This window comes from Pelmatolapia mariae, linkage group LG17, assembly GCF_036321145.2.
Source record: "Pelmatolapia mariae isolate MD_Pm_ZW linkage group LG17, Pm_UMD_F_2, whole genome shotgun sequence".
NCBI classification, from domain to species: domain Eukaryota; kingdom Metazoa; phylum Chordata; class Actinopteri; order Cichliformes; family Cichlidae; genus Pelmatolapia; species Pelmatolapia mariae.
This window is the reverse complement of record NC_086242.1, coordinates 22,043,247-22,063,565: the sequence shown is the minus strand read 5'-3', so window position 1 is coordinate 22,063,565 and position 20,319 is coordinate 22,043,247. Positions and strand designations below refer to the sequence as shown.

Here is a 20,319-nt window from a genome sequence, read left to right as displayed (position 1 = left end):
TCGTGAGGTGTTAATTGCTTCTCACTACCCCATGTATACTACACGATGCACGACACAGGAATAAGGCCAAACTCGGGCCGATCCCCAAAACGGTCGCACGACTGAAAAATCCACTCAAAATGGAACAAAAATCGCACAGTGTATGCCCAGCATTAGACAAGCACTGGGAGTGTGGTGGTGACCTTGGTGCCCTTTGACCTCTGGGCGGGGTCTGGAGGTACTGTCGGGGTTAGATGGAGGTCAGGGGGTGGAGCTTTCAGCTGTCTGTCAGAAACCTGCACCTTCTCTTTCAGTCGGTACAAAACCTGGAGGAAAAAAAAGATGCTGCAGAGCGTGAAGGATGGAGCTCGTTCAGATCAGGAACCTGAAAGTGTTCTGATCCCAGATGTGAACATCCAGGATTTGCATGCTGGAAAAAAACAAAACAAAACAAAAAAAACAAAACAGGAACCTTCTACAAAATAAATACACTTAAGGATAAATGATGATGTCATTTATTTATTTATTTAGATTGTTGGTTTGTTGGTTTTTTTAACATTGCACATTTTTAGCCTCTTCTCTTTTGTTCTTTTTTCTTTTAGGAGTAAAGGACATTTTTTTGTTTTACCTTCCTGTGGGCCATAATTATTTTATCAAGTTTTCCACTTCCTTTTTTCTATGTCTTCTATCAGCTGTATTTAATAACTTCTTACTTTGTGCTGGTTGACTGATTTTCTTATATATTCTCTGTTTACTGTGTTTAATTTATTTTATATAGTTTTTTACTTCTATATTTTTTTCTATTCTTTATTATATTAATATTTTTTTTTTTAAATATATATTTGGGTTGACTTGTGTATTTCCTTCCCATTATTTTTTTTTCTATTTATTGTATTCAAATGTTGTTTTATTTCCCCCACTGTATTTCTTTTTCAAATACTGGAAAGTGACATTTGTATTCTTAGATTTTTAATATATTACAGTTTTATTCTATTTTATCATCCTTTTATGTTATTCTTATTTTAATGTATTTATTGCTTTGTTTCTTTTGAGGGTTCACTGGTGAGTTTCTGCTTGAAGAGCAACAAAATCTGTCCAGAGGAAAGACAATTTACTTCTCTTTCTTTTTTGTTTTTAAATAAAATATTTTAACAGGTTTTAATTCCGGTTTTTGTTCTGTTTGTTGGATCTGACATAAATCTGCTAAACCTGTGAATATTGGAACATTGTAGAAAAGGAGAGAAAGGAGAATTTAACAGAATACAAAAAGGCCGAGCCATGCTGAGGTTTGTGTGTGCAGGTGCTCCTTCATGTGGACACGATGTGACGCTGCAACTTTTAAATATTAGTGACTATTTTGTGTTTGCTTTAAAAATTATTTGTTGTTCATATTCATATGATTATGTGATTTTATTTGTTTCTTCTTTCTATTTGGGGTTTATTAATATTTTTTTGCCATTCTAAAAAGATCTATTTATTTACACCTTTGTTTGTTTGTTTTTTATAACTTTTTATTTTCTTTTTGTATTTTGGGGAGTGACTTTGTAATCTTATTTAATGTTTTTATTAAGTTTTGTTTGTCTCTTTTGTTTGTAATTTTTTCAAATTTTTATTATTTCTAAGAATTAATTATTCATGAATTTGTTTTCTTTCTTTCTTCTTGGAGAATTCATTTATGTTTATTTACTTGAAGGCTTCATATGTTCTTCAGTAACTCTCTGACCTAATTACATGTAAGTCAAAGTGCTTGAAGGAGTTCTTGTTAACTGGTTGATTGGATTTACTGATGTGGCAGCTGAGGATTGTGAACCCAGATTTTTCTTTTTGGTGTGGCAACATCGACTAATTAGATTAGCAAATCTTCTATCTTCTTTCACTGTGGGATATATAGGACGAGTTTTTATGCTAACTTTATACACATTAGTGAGTGAGTGTCCAGTCTTGCATATTTACAAAAAAACAAACAAACAAACAAACAAAAAACACACATTTACCATCAAGCAGGTGATGACGATGACGAATACAGTGAAGAAGAGGACGACAGCATAAAAGCCTTCTCTGCTCCACACGTGATCCCTCTGCTCGCCCTGAAGGACGTTTTTCTACAGAGGAAACGAAATTTAAAATCCAGTTTGTGATCATCTGTTCAGGATTTGCTTTATGACCTCCTCGTGGTCTGTGTTAGGCTGTGAAGGTGGGAGGCGGATCTGAAGACGTTTTTCAGTCCATCATGATCTAATATTTCCCAACAGGTCTGCATCTGTCAGCTCGTACTTCCCGAGAATATCTGATTTCAAAAAACTTCCACAACATTATTGAAGCTATTCGTCCAGAATATGTGAACACAGTTTTTGTTCTTCACAGCGATTTTACAGCCTTAAGCTGCATTTATACTTGACCTTTACTTTAAAGTTTGTTAGATTTACAGACTCTGGTTTTGTTTTATATATTTTTGGTAGCACGTTTTCCAAAACAGTGGCTCACGATTTTTGAACAGTACTTTAAAGATCACCATAAAGAAGATATTATAGGAGCTGCCATTCAGTCAGAGATTAATAACCTCTGACTGAATGTTGTCACTGCAGTCAGAAGTCTGAGAGCATTTGATATTCAAAAACAGATTTTTGGTGGATTACTCCTTTAACGCAGCCTGATTTGTGGGCATCTGCTTCTCACTGACACCTGTGGGAAGTTTCTGATTTGTTGCTGTAATATCACCACAGAAGAAGAACTGCGTTAGTCACAGCTGCGACTGTGAGTGATAATATTAACTTAACGTATAAAGCTGCTCCGCTCCTCCTCTGGCTGATCGATGGCGCTTTAATAGTTCTATTAAACTTTCAAGAGCGGCACTCTGCCCTCTAATAATCTCAATCCATCCTCCCTGTCTGTCTCCATGGCAACTAATGGGGATGGTTAACAAGAAACACACACGCACACACCTCAGTGGAGACCTCGGTGATGCCAAAGTGTCCCAGGTGGCGATGAAGCACCCTGACGTTCAGTGATTGGATGACCTCCTCGGCGGGGCGGGGCTCGGAGATCCCCAGCCTATCGGAGGACACAAACAGCTCGATGCCATTCTTCTTCTCCTGTAAGAGATGTCTGTCAGTCAGGCAGTCAAGTGAACAGCAGGTGAGCAGCGGCATCTTACATTCAGCTGGTTGATGTGGACGTGCCCCACAGGAACGCCCAGCGCCGCCGCTACACCCTCCCGAAACCACCGAAGAAGACTGACGTTCAGCCTTCTCACATCCACAGCCAGGTACTGAGAGAGAGAGAGAGAGAGAGAGAGAGAGAGAGAGAGAGAGAGAGAGAGAGAGAGAGAGAGAGAGAGAGAGAGAGAGAGAGAGAGAGAGAATAATTATGACACAAAAAAATTAAAATAAGGCTCCATTTATTTAAAAGAAACTAAATTTTTGCATCATTCAGTAGGAATTCATAGCAGGCCAAAAATCAAACCTCAGCCATCACAGACCGCCTGATGTCTGCTGGATGCTGTTTCCAGAGTCATGGGGGTAAGGCCTAAACCGGACGCGTTTGTGTCGTTTAATGCAATCATCTCACCAAAAAAACAAACAAAAAAAACAACATCAACAACAACAAAAAACATAGCTACCCTGCACTTAGATGTATAATTATTGTACCAGCAAACCATCTGAAGAATCTAGTTTTGGTGAGTAAAATTCTAGAAACTGTAAAACTATATTTTATGGACGCATTTGCCTGATAACCCCAAAAGTCATAGCAGCCAAAAAAAACTCTACTGATGCAGCCGTGCTAGGATATTAAATCTAGCCAAAAATATCAAACAGCAAATATCAAAAAAGTCATGCAAAAAACAAAAACGCCAACACTGGAGCTTTACAGCGAGTCCACGACCAGTCCAAGGCCTGAAGCCTGTCGATTACATACTGTAACCCCAGGTTCTGAGAGCACGGGTGCAGCCGTCTAACACAAAGAGACCAAAAACATGTCATGACAGTTTTGCACTGATGGGAGGACAACGTGAAGCAGCTGGGAAAGTTATCCTGATCTGAACTTTGATACAGTATGATGGACGGGACTACGAATGTGAGAGCAGGACATTATTAGCTGAAGGTGGTCACCGACACGAGCTGAGCTGGAAACTAAAACTTTGAATTCAGCTGAAAAACACCTGCAGACATCACCTGATTATACAGCGCACCGTTTTCGTGATGTTTTCAGATTTGAAATTATTCACACATTGTGAATGTGTGTTTAAGGGGAGAAACCGAGTATTCAGCCAGTCGTGCTTTAGTACTGTACTCTCTTTTTCTCCTTGGTCTGGCCAAAATAACAAAAATAACAATAAAAAGCAAAAAAACAAACAAACAAAAAAAATCTCAAAACAACAAATCAATGAAAAGAATGACAGCTCTGACCTGAAGATCAGTCCCGACTCCGACAAATAAAACTGGAAAAGAAAACCTAAATAATCACCATGCTGGATCTCCTGCCTCTCCTTACAGAGGAGAGATTTTTGTTCTGTGGCTGCATCACCAAACAGATCAAATCATCCCTCCATTGCCCATCCTGTTATTTCATCTCTCTGTGCTCTCACCCTCCTCCTCCTGTTTGGCTCCTCTGGTTTTCCCAAAAGCCTCTCAGCTTCCAGAAAAAGTGATATGACAGACGCTAATGAGTCACTGAAGTTTACTGCAATCTGTGTGCAGAGAGAGCCAACAGGAAGTGCTTCTTTGGATGAAGACTGATGAGTACACAGACAAACACCTGTTTGGTTTAAGTCTCTCATTTCAAAGTAAACTTTATATTTAAGGGAAGTGAAGGTTCAGATTTATTGACTTTAAATCCACTTATCAAATCCAAATCCTCCCAGATCCCTCAATGATCATCTCCAGTTGTAATCATTTGCAAACATTACAGATAGATGCAGTTGGCTCAGTTAACAGCAGTTTATAGACCTGAGCTACTTCAGTAGGGACGGTGGGGCCGGCGGGGGCTTTGTGTGCTGTGGATTAGTTTGACTATGCGGGCAAAAAAATACTGCTGTCCTTGTCATCTCACACCTGTGCTGAGACACTGCAGAGAGCGACAAGCTGAACACTCCTAACTGCTGCCGCCGCCCTAACATCACACTGTGCGTGCTTGTGTGTGTATGTGTGCATGCTTGTGTGTGTGTGTGTGCGCGTGTGCATGCATGCTTGTGTGTGTGCGCGCATGTGGGAGGTTGTTTACTAATGGCTAAAACAACAACATGTTCTGCTGCCACTTAATTCAATATGAGGAACAAAAAGCAGAGGCACACAGCTGATGTTATTATCCAACTGCGTCTGGTTGCAGCTCGTTCTGTTAAACAAACATCTCAAACTGCTCGAGAGACACAAAAACACAAACATGTAACCACTACTGCAGAACTGCACGCCACTAACCAACCGATGTCTGCTCTATGAAGGTGAGCAAACTATGAAAAAATACCAAAAACAGCTCAAATTAAAGCAGTTTGTTGAGAAACTCATTTAACTTTCACCAACTGACAAACCAAACCAGATGTTTAGTCATAGATGATAAAGAAAATGAGAAGCCTACGAAGCTCGAGTCACCACAAAACAGAGAATCAACGATACAAAACAAACCTATTTGTTTAAAAAACGTCAAAGAAACCATCATGTTTATGCCTCAGAAATCAGCTTCACCTGCTGACAAACCAAAGTATTCAGTTTTCTGACGTGAACAGCTAAGCAAAATGAAAAATCTCAGATTTAAGATGTTTAAACTTCTTCAGCAATCAAAATAAAATGTTTCTCTGAACAGTTTGCTGAGACTTAACTTCATAGGCTGAAAATCTCAAAACTCTTACTGGCTCAAATAACCAGAAAAAGAGAAAGAAGAAAAAGATGAATCTTCAAAATTGTAAAAGTTATGATATTAACAAATTAAAAAGTTCTCAATAAGAACCACTTCATTTTCCTCAGTGCTTTAAAATGCCTGAAACGGTCACCCAGTGAACTAAATACCTTCAGATTATTGACAAACTGTTTCAATGTGAAGAACGACTCATCAGCTGAGTGAAAGTTAAACAGAGAAACGGTCAAATACAGAAAGAAGCTCACCGAAGTTCATCCTCAGAAGCAGCTGCAGTCTTAAATGGATGTCAGTGAAAGAGAAAAAAAAAACCAGCAAACCACCAACAACACCTACACAACCGAGCAAACATTGTTGATCCTCGCCGTCGGCCACAGGAAGCTTTTCACTGAATGAACAGACACATACACAGAGGCAGGCGATGCGCCTAGCAGTCAGGGCTCAGGGACTTTTCGCTCCATTTCCTGATCTTGTCATTCCCTGATCTCTCATTGGCTTAGAGGAAGAGAGAGCTCAACCTGCTACCTGATTGGCCGTTGTCCCAGTAATGCCATTATCCCGCTGTGCTTCCTGTCGAGATCAGGTGCTATTTCTGTCCCACACACGCGCGCACACACACACACACACACACACACACACAAATGTTAATAACAGCTAATTAGCTGATAGCCTCCGGTCAGGTGGGAAGGGAATCCAATTTGGTACAATGAGAAAAATCAGAAAGAGAGGGAGGCTAAAGTAGTGCAGATAAATAATAAAAACATAAAAATATTTAAGAGGTGGAGAAGAGGAACAAGAAAAAGTGCAGGAAAAAACAAACTCAAAAGCAAAGTCAGGAAAGGGAAAAAGGGCAGTAGGGCATTAAAATCAATCAGTGCAGCAGCGATTAGGCAGCTAATTGATTAGTTGGTTAACAGAGAAGTAATGCAGCTATTTTAAGTAAATAAACAGAAAAGCCAATTAAAGTCATCACTGTGGCCGCTGAGGAACTGACAGACTTTTGTCCTCTTTAGGGAGCTAAGTGAGCTGGAGTTATTCCTATAGTCCTGCTGAAAGAAGCATTTATTTAAGAAAGTTTTCCTAAAGAAAAAAACATTACACCATGGAAAATAAGTAAAAGTACACATTTTGCAGAATCATATACTGTACGTCTTATTAGTGGATCTGATATGATACATAAAGAATAAAAAAAAAAAAAAAAAAAAAAAGAATCAATTATTATTAATTATATAAAATAATCATGATGCGAATCAATAAAGAGAATGATTGGTTGCTGCCCTATAAATTTAATAAATTTACCATTTAGTTAAACAATAAATGGTTTATCATTAAGTGCCAACCTCAATGCACGTAAAATTAACCCTCAAGTATCAAAAAGCTGCAGTTCCCCCAATGTCCACCAGAGGCTTGAGCAGTGAAATATATGGAAGTCCGTTTCTACCACTTAAAAAAAAATAAAATAAAATAAAGTATCAATAACTCGAAATTTTGAGTTATCCTTCTTGAAATTTCGATTGATTAACTCACAATTTTGATTTATTAACTCGAAACTTTGAGAAAATAAACTCAAAATTTCGAGTTAGCTCTGCCAATCAGTAATCTACGTGGAATGTCCACTCAAAACCGGATCACAACAAATTGGCACTTTCGAGAGTACGTTTGCTGCCATGTGATTCAGCTAATAACACAAGGATTTCATCATTTGTGAAGCCACGCTGAAAATAATCAGCAACTTGTGCATTCATGACTGGCTGTAATACTGGTAGCCTAGCTGTAGCATTTGTAGCTGAGGGTTTCAACTTCCGGGTACCAAGGAAATGACGTCATTCACGTAGATTACTGATTGGCAGCGCTAACTCGAAATTTCGAGTTATTAACTCAAAATTTTGAGCAAAGTCAAAATTTCGAGCGACTTTTCTCGAAATTTCGAGTTATGGATACTTTTTTTTTTTGTGGCGGAAACAGGCTTCCACAGACCCAGACTCTTTACAGCAGAAATAAACATGTTTACAGCCTGACAGAAACAAGTTGGTCTCTGTGGACAGATCCCTCCCTTTCAAATTTTTTATAGCTTATCCATCTGGAAATTTGAGTTAGGGGCAAGGCCTCTTTGACTGACAGGAGGATCGCGACCCAGGTGGGTGTAGCTGCTAGCTGTATGCTAGGCTTCAGCTCAGCTAACTGGAATCCCTGTACTGGACCTGTGGATTGCATTTGTACTGTTGGAGCCCTTTTATTTGCGATTATCTGATCAATAATATGGCTGCTGGGCAGCAAATCGTACTAACAGACCATCCAAAGAAGGAAATTCCAGCCCATGGACACAGTATAGCCAACCAAGCAGGCTAGCATTAGCCAACTACTCCTCCAAATGTGGTACTTCTGGTTCCAGTAACAAGATGTAGTCTTGGTCACAGTGTCTACGTTCATCTGAGCCTTGCCGGAGGTTCGTCACAGGGAGTTTTTGCTTCTCACTGTCGCCAAGTGCTTGCTTATGGGGGGTTGATTTTGGGGGCTTTCCTCTGCATTATGGTAGGGTCTTTACCTTACAGTATAAAATGTCTTGGAGCAAATGTTGGCGTTATAAAAATAAAACTCAACTGAGCTGAAATGCATATACTTCTTCTGCATATGGATAACGTTGCCTTGCCGGATGACAAATTAAAGGAAAAACCAACAAAAAGGGTTGAGTATAAAGGTCAGGCCAAGAATGGTGGGTATTTAACAGAAATATGCAATATCATTAATAACAGAGATAACAAAACAATAATCCAAGCGGAGAATTAATTTTGACTGCTTGACATCGCCTAATTACTCAGACTGACACGACTTCAGTCAGAGCTGGTAATATTTCCTGTACCGTGAATTTAATCACATTATGATTTTTCTCTTTAAATAACCGTCTCCGTGTGGAATCTGCCTCAGTCTCTTTTTCCTTCCATTGTGCAGCTTCTGTGCAGAGCGCTGGTGGGAAAAACGTGAGCGACACATGTGACCTCCAGCTCAGCGAGATCTCACACAGACACACACGGCTGAATGAGTGGGATAACATGAGGTTAGATTATTCATGCTTGTGTTGTTTCCTTTGAGAAAAATTACTGCAGTTGTATTTTTCCAGCACAGAGTGGTATCATGACATCAGATCTTCTTATTCTATTTGAAGAGTTTTTTTTATGTACTTAATTTATTTCTGTTAGTTTATATTATATTTATTATAACTGCATTTACTGGTTATTTTCAGTTTGTGTGTGTGTGTGTGGGGGGGGTGAATTCACACAAAGGTCTCTTCAATAGCCTTACGGCATAAGGTTCTCCTCAGCACAGTGAGCTGATTATTACCCATGTGAATATTTTTAGGATACAAAGGCTCTTTTGAATCTGTAAGAGGCTGGAAAACAGTATAGAGTGCAGTGCTAACACACTATGTTTCACTTACTAACGTAAAGATTTTCAGTATATTGATATAAAAATGATGTGAGTACAGGAAGCAGTAATGGTGGTAGGGTTTGGGGTGGGTATTACATCAGATTAACATCCACCCCTTTTCACAATTTACACCTATTTGGAAAAGATGTTAAAAACACAACACAAACCAAACTGTGCCCAGGAATAAAAAAGGGAAAAAGGAAGCAGGAATGAAATCAAAATGCAATGATTTGCAAATCACAAACCCTGAGAAAAACACCATTTTAAAAAAAAAAAAAATCATTTTGAATTTGGCAGCTCCAGAAAGCTGGAATCTAGCAGGATTCTAGCTGCTCAGCAGTTCCGGGTCTTTGTCGTATTTCTGATTTCATGATGCTCCAGATGTTCTCAGGTGGTGAAAGATCTGAAGTACAGGCAGGCCAGTTCAGCACTGCACTCTTCTAATATGAAGACATGAGCACTGATAACAAACCGGATGGTCTCTCTTCTCTTTAGTTTGGAAGAAGTGTCCACGTTTTTCATTAACTTTCCACTTTGCTTCGCTCCATTTTAGTCCAGAGAAGATAGCAGCTCTCATCTGGATTCTTCTTTGCATGACAGAGCTTTAACCTGCAGATGTGGATAACATCTGTTTGTAATGCAGTGCCGCCTGAGGGCTCAGAGATCGGAGGCATCAAATATTGATTTTTAGCTTTGTCCCTTACACACAGAGATTTCTCCAGATTTTCTGAAACTTTTGAGGACATGTCGTCCTGTAAGTGATGAGATATTCAAAGTCTCTACAATTTTACACTTATGATTGGTAAAACTCATTTTCACTCATTTTAAATCCAGCATGTTTCTGACCTGCTGCACCATTTCCTTTTTGAGCCTTTCGTTGCTCCCGTCCCAACCATTCTGCAATGTGCCATTGCCATCAAATTCAAAATTAGCTAATATTGTTAAAGTAGTAAAATAAAAGAACTAAATATAAAGAGAAGTGGGACTAAAATAGTTTCACTTGACTAAAGATTTAAACTATGCATTTAAAAGTTAAAAATCACTCAACGACACAGTAGTGTGAACGCCAAAGCAAACCTGTAGACAGACTTTAGGAGTTAACCGAGCAAACGCAGAGCAGTGATGAATCATGTTCATCTCTGTGGGTTTGAAGTGGTGTCAAAGTTCCCTCCACCAGCAGTTATAACACACACACACACACACACAAAAACACTGTGATGTGTGTAGGCAGAGATATTAACTCAGTCACCCGCCCGCTGGTTTGGATCTGCATGTTTAAACATTTGCTTTGCACATTTGAAAATTTGAAGTTTTTTCAAACTCAACAAGAAAAATTCAATAATCTGTCTCCAGGAAAAAGTTTGACTGCACATCTGTGAAAGCCCTGATGTAGTTACTGTATAACAATACACGACAGCACTGTTCACCCACTGATTTTTCACCTTCACAGAGGGACGCCTCCAACGTGCCCCTTCTGCATCAGACTTCCTGCTAAAGTGGTAAACCGTTGCACTTTTATATCAAGTACAGCAGAATCTGTGTGCAACAACCAGCTCACACATGCAGTGAGAAGCTGACAGGGAAACAAAGGCCACACACACATATACACACACACAGACACACACTCACACACAGTAGTGTCTTCCAGGCATGCGATGGGATGCAGAGACAGGAGATGACTGGGTACCATCTGGGAGTTACGCAACCGCTCCGCCTCTCTCAGCTTCCATCATAGCATGTTCCTTGAGTCATATTATGTTGACATATCACAACAGAATAATAACAACAACATGAGATTCAGGAAGAGGTTTGCAAGTCTGCATATTCAAGAAGTGCAGCAGAGGAGTTTGAGAGCAGCAACTGTAGGAGGTGTGGGGGTAGACGGAGAGAAGGGGAAGTTTCAGGTTTGTAGGTAATGTAGGTGGCTCGATTTTTGTCTTAAGCTTATGCGCATCATACTTTTATTAGACTAAACAACACAGAGCAACAGCCTGTAAGTGATCGTAGGTAAACAGTGAAGTTCTAGCAGGCCTAATTTTTTTGTCATCCAAGAACAAAAACAGGAAACTACACCTTTAAGGTGGATGGTGACACAGACTCAGGTAAGTGGAGTCCCTGAGCTGGACCTCTGGACTGTGTTTGTGCTGTCGGAGCTTTTTAATGCACCGTGGCCACCAAAGAGTTAGATCAGTGTGAGTGCGGCGAGGCTCAACTGTGTCACAGAAACTCTCCGTCCATTAGTGGTGAAGTGATGGCACGGCAGCAGCCTGCAGGGACGGGTTATGTGACCACACGGGAAGTCAGTTAACACAGAAATGAGTTATTCAAGTGTACACTGCGCCTCACAGCAGTTTCTCATTGATAAAAGCAGAAAGGTCATCAGGGGACAGGATGGGCTGAAAAATCAAGTCATTGTGTCAGAAAATCTGACCGTCTCTCAAAAACAGGCTGACTGTGGCCCAGTGGCAGTCAGAGATAACTCACCAGCAAATTAGCCGCACAATTTAATTAAAACTAAAATTTCACACAAGTGTTTAACTTGGAAACCATGAAGGAAATAAACACTTGCTTATGAAAGAAAAAAGAAATACCAGAGTCCAATAATGTACTCTTCGTACTTTAACCAAAAAGTGGTAGTGTATTTTAATACATCTCATGATGTTTATTACCTGCTCATACCAGCTGATGTGACCCTGATTAACTGGTCCCATGAATGTGTTAATTCCTTAAATACAAATTTAGATTTCATATTATTTTCTCACAGCAGTCCTTTCAAATGTTCTTATGTTTTGGTCTGTGTGTGTTTTATTCATTGTGCATTGTGAAGGGTGACCTATGCCCCGCTGGAAGGACCCCGCATCCTGCAGACTGATCCAAAAACAAACACAGAGGGAGACTGAGCTGCAGAGACAGACAGGTAGCCATCTGTAAGCTCTCAGCATCCTCGCCCGTCTTTTAGTTTCCACTGGAGGTTTCTCCACATTGCCTCTACTCCTACAATGCATCTGTGGCGATGACACCATTGACTGCTTGGCGAAATATTGTGGGAGTGTTGGTAGCGAGACTTCACATTTCAGGCATGTAGAGATTCAGTTAAATGAATCAGCAGCAGTGTTTGTCCTATAAATAAATCTCTCTGCCTGCTGTGAATCAGACCAAGTATCAGATGACTGACCACAGCTCTGAAGACGTACACAAGGAATCAATCATGAAATCCAATATGTGGTACAGTGGGGAGCAAGCAAATGGTAAATGAAGACAAAAATAGTACAGGAAATATTTTACTGTGTTCGCATGATGACACATGAACTCCTATAACTAGAGTCACGCCCTGGTAATCTCTGCTTCTCATATATAATAAAAGTGGCTGCTTGTGTTCAATAGTGAGGAAGTCTGGACACCACTAATAGTGATAATTACTAATAGTAATACTACAGTCAAACCCCAGCAAAAACGAGCTTTACAAGTAGTTGTTCCACCTTCTGCTAGAGTGAAGAGCAGCCAATCAGAAGACGGCTATTATAAAGGAAGAGTTGCCCAAGTTGTTTCAGACACAGGATGAATATTCACATTTATACTATGACTCATGCAGTTACAGCAACAAGCAAATGAAAGAAATATGTTTTTTTCCTCACAGACCCACTGGGAAAAAAAATCCTCATGAGAGTAAAAATAGTCCAAAAAAAGATTTATGAATGTGTTCTTTGCTGAGAGGAACACACCTGAGCATCAGTGTGAGAACACAGCACAGCTGAACCTGCAGTCAGAATCTGGGTCACAGAAAAAAATGTTATGGCTTTCCAACATCGTTATTTATAAGGAGAGCTTGTTGGTGTCATCATATCGTCGTCTAGCACTGCCATCTTTTACCCGCCTATCTCCCTCATTCGTCCACCTGTGTCGTTGTCTCAGTATCGCTGTGAAGGTCACTGCTGTTTGTCCCCGAGTTACGCAACCACCCCATTGTGAAGGTAAAGTGGGTCTCTCATGCGCGCACACACACACACACACACACACACACACACTTATGATCAAGGTTACCATAGCAACAGTGAGTGCGGCATCTCTCCTCCTCCTCCCATGATGTGGATAGAGCAATATCTCACCCATCATTCACTTCCTGCCCCTTCACTGCGACCTCTGACCTTCTCAGCATGAGCTGCCTGTAACCTCCCTCACCCCGTTTATCAAACAATCATATCAATGGTGGGAAAATAAGACAACTGACTCACACCATCCAGAAATTCCTTATCTGCAGCCTTCAGCTGCTGGAATTTCACCAGCTGTCAAACTGACATTTCATCACTATGGATTCCTGTTGGTCTGATTTACTTCCAGGGCTTAAAGCAAGGAACATTTCTGTGTCTGAAATATATTTCAGAAACCAAACATCCTCTGCTAGAAAGAATGCATTTTTCAGCACAGACACTCAGTTTTCTGTATTCTGGTGAATTTATAAAAACGAACTTTTCTGCATCGATATAAGAGAAAGCCAAATTCCCTTCTAATCCCCAGTTTTGGTAGTACACATCATAACATGCTAAAATCATAACGTGACAAGCTGTAAACCCAACGGACAGTTAATATGACTGTGCTCATGTCCAGACTTCAAACCTTTAAAGCTATAATTGAAAAAACTGAGACCCTTTCAGACTTCGCTCACTCCTCAGTTTGTCTCAACATAACGTGTATCCTAAGAATTCCACTGATGTCAAATGGCTGGTTACTCACCACAGTAACCAAATGTCGTGCGGAGATAGCGGCATGCTCCGGCTGCACCTCGTGATGTGGTCGTGCCAGCAGGTTAAGGCTTTGCTGGCCGGCGGGCTCCTGAGGAAACAGACCATCAGGTAGGTCTTTGGCTAATCTGGCAGGGTGCTGATGGTGACGATGATGATGGAGGTGGTGCTGGGACTCTGGTAGTTTGTTCACATCCTGATGACCATACAGAGATGGAGGGAAACGACCCGAGTGGCGGAAAGGTGAGGCCTCATTGGAAGATGATTCTGTGGAGGAGGGAGGGAGGGAGGGGGGGAGAGAGAGAGAGAGAGAGAGAGACGTTAGAATTCCTGCAGTGGATAATTTCCACAGTCCGTCAGACCAGCAGGTTTATGCTGCTGCATGGACTAGGACTGAAGCTGCTCTAATGAATGATACACCTTTTTAATCTCAGTGGTATAGTGTTGGAGCCATAGACTGTGCAAGAGGAAACCCCTGCTCACCAACTAAACCCAACCAACTGTGACAAATATGAACACTGCATAATTCACCATCGCCCTTTAATTATCATGGCAAAAGGAACAAAAAACCCTGAGGAAGCACTTTCAGTGCAGCAGCATATGTGATTTTACATATGAGCATATACAAAACAACTGAATATAATCTCTATGAAAGTGGTATGAGATAACCTTAGTGGATGTGGACCCAGTACAGAACCCTGAGGTACACCACACTACATTAAACTAAAGTATTTTTCTAAAGCTATACCTCATCCATTGGTTTGGAAGCCTCAACATTAGTGTTTTGGGTTCCGCCATGTTGTTTTTTCCATGTTGGTTTTTTTTTTTTTTTTTTTTGGAGCCAGAAGTGACCAGATTAACGAACATATTCGTTAATGCTAGCTAGTCTTGTTAGCAGGTCTGTGCAATGCACAAATAGAGCTTACTAGGTAGCACTAAGTACCATCTAAAATAAATCCTACAATGTTACTCACATAAACTGGAGCACAGCCTTCTTGAACGGACTGTTAGTGCATTTAACCTGACAGCAGACATATTATTGGTCAGATAATTGCACTAAAAACGCTCGAAAAGCTTAGCACTCAGCTAGCAGCCGTCTGAGTCACATTTCACCTGTCAGTCAAAAAGCCACGCCTTTAAATGCAAATTTAAAGGTTAATGCGATTTAAACAGGTGAGTTATAAAAACATTACCTCCCTACATTTGTTATGATGGATAAAATCAGCTAAAGAGACCAAAACTATTAACTGTAAAACCATGAACATGACACATTTGACATGATAAGTGGGAATTAGATGAGCAATTTTTCGGACTTCAAAAGTAAAAATACTTTTTCTATTTTTATTGTAAAGATGTGGATAATGTCCACAGAAGTAGGAAAGCGTCAAATCAGTTGCTAGTTAAAATAATTTCAGAGAATGAGCGTTATTTTACAATAATTAATTTAAATGAATGGTAATAGTTCTTTAGTAGATTTTAATTACACATGATAAATTTTCAAAGTAATCTGTGTGCTGGCATTTATCCAAAGCTTTTCAAACTCGAGACTTGAGAAAGAAGACGTGCACCAAGGCTTTACAGTTCAACAATCTATTTCTTGTAAAAAATTCTCTGCTGTGTCCTCCTCCTCATGCCTCTTATCTTTCATCATGTCGTTCTCCAACATCACATTCAGTATCTCTCACAGAGATGAAGAGAAAGCAGCAGACAAAATGAGAGCAGGAGATCCCATCTGTCTGCCTCTGCCATCCCAGCTCATTGGGCAGGACAGAGACTTTCATGAGTCTGCAGGCAGGCTGAGAGGAAACCCCTGTGCACTGACTGAACCCACCCATCTGTGATAAATACGAACACTGCATAATTCACCATCAGTCTTTATTTATCCTGAGTGGTGGTGTTGGGGGGATAACTGAGAGAAGCACTTTCTCCGTTTCATATTCATTCATGGTCCTTTCTATTTAAAGAACACTCAGACATGAAAGAACCATCAGAAGTGGCCAGTCCTCTTCATGTTTAGTTTGCTAGCGGACAGAAAATTAACCGATTTGATTAAGCAGAAAGTTTCTGAAATATACACTTGAAGACATTAAAAAGCTCAAGTCTGCATGTGAATCAATCAAGAATTAAACTTTAAAATGACTAATCATGTCTAACCAACACAAGAGGCCAAGTGCATGAAACTCTGTATACTCACAGCAATAGACTTGTGTATTGTCCATCTTTTTATTTATTAAAATCAATTTGTTAGGCTTTTCTGCTGCCTAGCTATAACGCTAGCTTGCATCACTTATGTTATTATAACTGTCTGCAGGAGGAGTGAGCAGATGATGCTGGAAATTTCTCCTGCAGCTTCAGCCTGAGCTGACAGACTGTTCGTCCGGCCGTCTGTTAGAGTCCAATGTTTGTTCTGGCAGCAAAGACACGGAAAAGAAGGTGTCCTCCGACTGCTGTCGGTCTGCAAACATTATTTTTCTCTGCTGTATCGGCGCCAAAAATCTGTTTTCTGTGAGTCAACAAATGCAGACAGAAACCAGGAAGAGAGACCTGATACAGAGTCTCAATTTTATCTGGAAAATACATATGTCTGAAAGTAGGTTTCATTAAAAATAAAAGAAACATGTTGAATTTTGCTGTAAAACATTAACAACAACAGGAAGCTGCAACAATAAATCAGGTCTCAGCTGAAATGAAAAACTGAAGCAGGCCTTTCAGGCGTCCGGGAAGCTGACATGGCTCTTCTCGTCTCTGTTTGGCATCTTTTTCCCTAGTGACAGCGTCCTGGTTGCCATGCACAATGCTGAGTTGAGCTGTGCTCTGATTGGACAGAGGAGCCGGCTCTGCCTCTTTTCCATGAGACTACCAGCAAATCACAGGTCAAATTAGAGCAAGGGCAAAGTCTTCAGTATGTGCGTGTGCGTGAGAGGAGGAGGAGGAGAGATGTTTAAAGTTATGACTATTAAAATTCATTAACAGGTTTAAATGAGAAAAAACAAGGACACAAGGATGTTGACTTCTTGTTTCTGTAAAATAAATCTGTTTCAAGTTAAGTATCGTGTTTGTCTTCTGTCTTTATTTCCATCCAATGTTTGTCTTGAAAAAAAAAAAGAATCTCCCTACACCGCAGCGGGTAGGAATGTACCCACTGGAACATTTGGGGTCTATAACACAGACTGTATAGAAAAGATGGATGTAGCCACTGTGACATCACCCTTTTGTTTCTGAGCTCCGCATTTTGAAGCCTTACCTTTAGCATTTGGGCCTCCATCATGTTTTATTGGACCTAGTCACCATATCTGTGATGAGTGCCATGCCAAGTTATCAGCGAAGTGAGCATAATTGGTTAGAAGGTTAGCAAACATCCAAATAAAATTCTACAATTTCACTGGATATAGGTCATATTGTTGATCAGATACTTGTTAGAAGGCCACAACAGGCTCCAATTAGCTTTAGAGACCACAACTGTTTGTGGTCAACAAAGTCTGCCAAAATCAACAGACACCAAACACTGATCTGCCCTCAAAGGGCCAAAAAAAGGAAGACCAAAAAAGTGCTCATCCAACAGGTGATGTACATAAATCTGCAAAAAGCTATGTACCTCTCAAAGTCCCTCACAAATATCAAATTAGGAAGATTACAGATCTCACACTATAGTCAAAACTCCATCAGTCTCAAACCAACGTGGTCGCACAATACCAGCGTCTCAGGAGATCTCAGTGTTCCTATGTCAAGATGTTTCAAAAGTGCTTACTTTTAGTTTTCTTTGCCTTAAAAGCTTCATAGTAATCCCATTCAAGGTGTGAGATATCAATGTTATTGCCATCCTTGTTTACATCCAAGCAGGGATGCAGAATCAGGACTCTTTACAATTTTTAAGGCAGTAAAATTCTTTTCAGAACATGAATGAGCTAAGTCCCTGGAACAAGACGAATATCTGGATCTGGACTTGTCTGTAATATTTTCTTCTTCTGTTATTCTTATTTAATCATGCCCACTCTCTTGTATTGGTAAAGAATCCTTTCAGAAATTTCTGGATCCCGATTGAGTCCCCTTCTTCTGGTTAGACCTTTCCTAAATCCATTCTCAAATTTGGAGAAACCCAACGACGAACACCAAACCTTTCCTATGAAACTCTTAAACTGCTTCAAAAAGCAAACCCATTTCTCTCTACCTTTTATTAGAGTTATTCCAGTCGTTCCAGCAGCATCCATTTCACCTGCCTGCGGAAATCTTAAAGCAGCTACCAGGAAAACAAAAGTGCAATCTGCTTCCTGTTTAGGAGCTTTCATTTCCCCCAGGAGGCCTCATGCCCGTTGTCAGACAGAAAAGTGAAAGGGATGCTCGTATGGAGCCAAATCAAAGGAGCAAGGATACATTTTTAGCCAATGTAAAAAAATTAAAAATTAAAAAAAAAATTAAAAACTTGTCTTTAAACAGCAGGAACCTAACTGTACTTGGAGGAATCTGAACCGAGAAGTTTCTAGTTTACAAAAAAGAAAAGCGCTTACATATACTTGCCAAAAAAGGGCAGCATTTGTGCCAAAACAACCTCACAACAGAGGAAAATGCTGCACAGCACACTTACTGCAGAGCTCCAGTTTTACCTCAGCCTGGTAAAAATGGAGCCCTGCAGTGAGCCAGTAGCTGATCTTATTCTTCAGCTGTGCGCTTGTTTCCAGCCCAGCACCTGCTTCTACTTGTGTACAGTCATTTCATGCAGCAATACTGAAATACATCCGTCTGTGGCACACAGGTAAAAGTGAATCCCTGCAGTGTGGGAGCCATCGATCTTCTTGAATTTCTATTTGACCTCATGTGTAAAACACAGCAGCTGTCCCGCTGCCAATTAGTAGCCCAGGTTTGTGGGGACACAGTCTGGTGGTTTACTCTGACCTAGATTCAATTTTGAGACTTTGCTCAGGAACTGCGTCATTAAAACAGCCGGGAAGGTGCAGTGAGGATGCCAGCACCTTCTGCCGCAGCTTCAGATGACTCGATTATAGAAATGGAATATTTTTAAATGCAATCCTTTTGATACAGAAATTATTCAATGGAAAAAAAATTTCAAGCACAGGTCTTAAAATGCTGTGCTCAAAATCACAGTACCCCACTTCAGTGTGTCATTCTGGGATTAACATTATTAAACAGAAACTATTAAAATGTTCCTCTGTGAATATGATATAGCATCTGCACTAGAAAATACTGGAAAACTATATGAGTCAGCAATGGAAATGGGTTCTATCATAGCCTGTTTTTGCAGTATTTGCAGCAATAGAGTCATCTATATTCAACACTTCAGTACAGACAATATTTAAAAGTCTGTCTTTTCTATGTTTTTGTTCCTCTACATGTGTACAGCACACATGCTGTGGAAGACTTAAGCACTTCTTCTGAGGAATGTCAGCTTAAGGACTTAAACTATGTATTTGCAGTTGATATAACATCACCTGCACTGGGTAAAATCCTATTAAGGACGCTAGCGGTTATTCTTTCTTATTTTATCTGGAAGACCTTCAGCCAGCTATCAAACAAGCAAACCGCACATTAGTGGAGATGTGAGCCCCATCTGCGCGCATGTTTACAGGCTGGACTATAGAAACATATCTAATCACCGAAACAGGATCACTGTGAAGTAACACACAGCAGGCGCTTACCTGTGAGCAGCAGCTGTGTCCATATTAGACACACGGACAGAAACATGGTGAATGCTCCTGTGCAGCTCACTCTGAAAGAAAGAATCAGCTCCTCGGATTTCCTCCTGCAGCTTGTCTCGGTGCTGTAATCAGCCCGCGGCTCTTTCCTTCATTAAGCAGCCGCTGCCAGAGCTCAGCAGACCCGCTCCGGCACCGAACCCCGCGTCGCTCCTTCTCCGCCCTGCCGTGCCCTAAAGCGGCCTGGCCGAAAAAGGAAGAGTCGCTCTACAACCGCGGTAGATGCGAGCAAAAGCAGAGGACTTTCTCCCTCTGACATCAAAGGAAGAATAGTGTTTGTGTCCAGATCAGCTTCAGGTGGAAGATGAAGGCTGGCGAGGATGAAGAGAGAGACGAAGGGGAGGAGAGAAGGCGTGGAGAGGGGGAGAGGAGACGAGGATTCGTCCTTAAGAATATCAGCGCTCAAATTAATCTCAATACTATTAGAATGATTTCAGTCATCTTCGCCATTATTTTGTTTACCGATTAATAGAATTACATTTATAAAACCTATGTTAGCAATAATGGAACAAATCGTTTACCCAGAACAAACTAAATCGTTTTACTTTAAATGACTGCAATAAAATTGTCATTTTTCAGTCACTGGCCTGATCCCAGAATGTATTTATCATATCATATTA

The 20,319-nt window shown here is 40.4% G+C and overlaps 1 protein-coding gene across 2 annotated transcripts in view; it reads right to left on the bottom strand.

Moving 5' to 3' along the window:
• The window catches only part of LOC134615647 (receptor-type tyrosine-protein phosphatase R-like), a 36,184-nt gene extending 16,148 nt beyond the window's left edge, over positions 1-20,036 (bottom strand). The window contains exons 1-6 of one of the 2 annotated variants that reach the window (XM_063460220.1): positions 19,643-20,036; positions 13,984-14,258; positions 3,134-3,247; positions 2,922-3,071; positions 1,974-2,081; positions 183-305 (exon numbers count right to left, since the gene is read on the bottom strand). In XM_063460220.1, coding sequence (XP_063316290.1) covers positions 183-305; positions 1,974-2,081; positions 2,922-3,071; positions 3,134-3,247; positions 13,984-14,258; positions 19,643-19,688 — 816 coding nt within the window. In that variant the 5' untranslated portion in view covers positions 19,689-20,036. Of the gene's footprint in view, positions 1-182; positions 306-1,973; positions 2,082-2,921; positions 3,072-3,133; positions 3,248-3,441; positions 3,542-6,074; positions 6,267-13,983; positions 14,259-19,642 lie in introns of those variants that run through there. The other variant, XM_063460221.1, reaches the window with a different exon arrangement.
• Between the last annotated feature and the right edge of the window lie 283 nt (positions 20,037-20,319).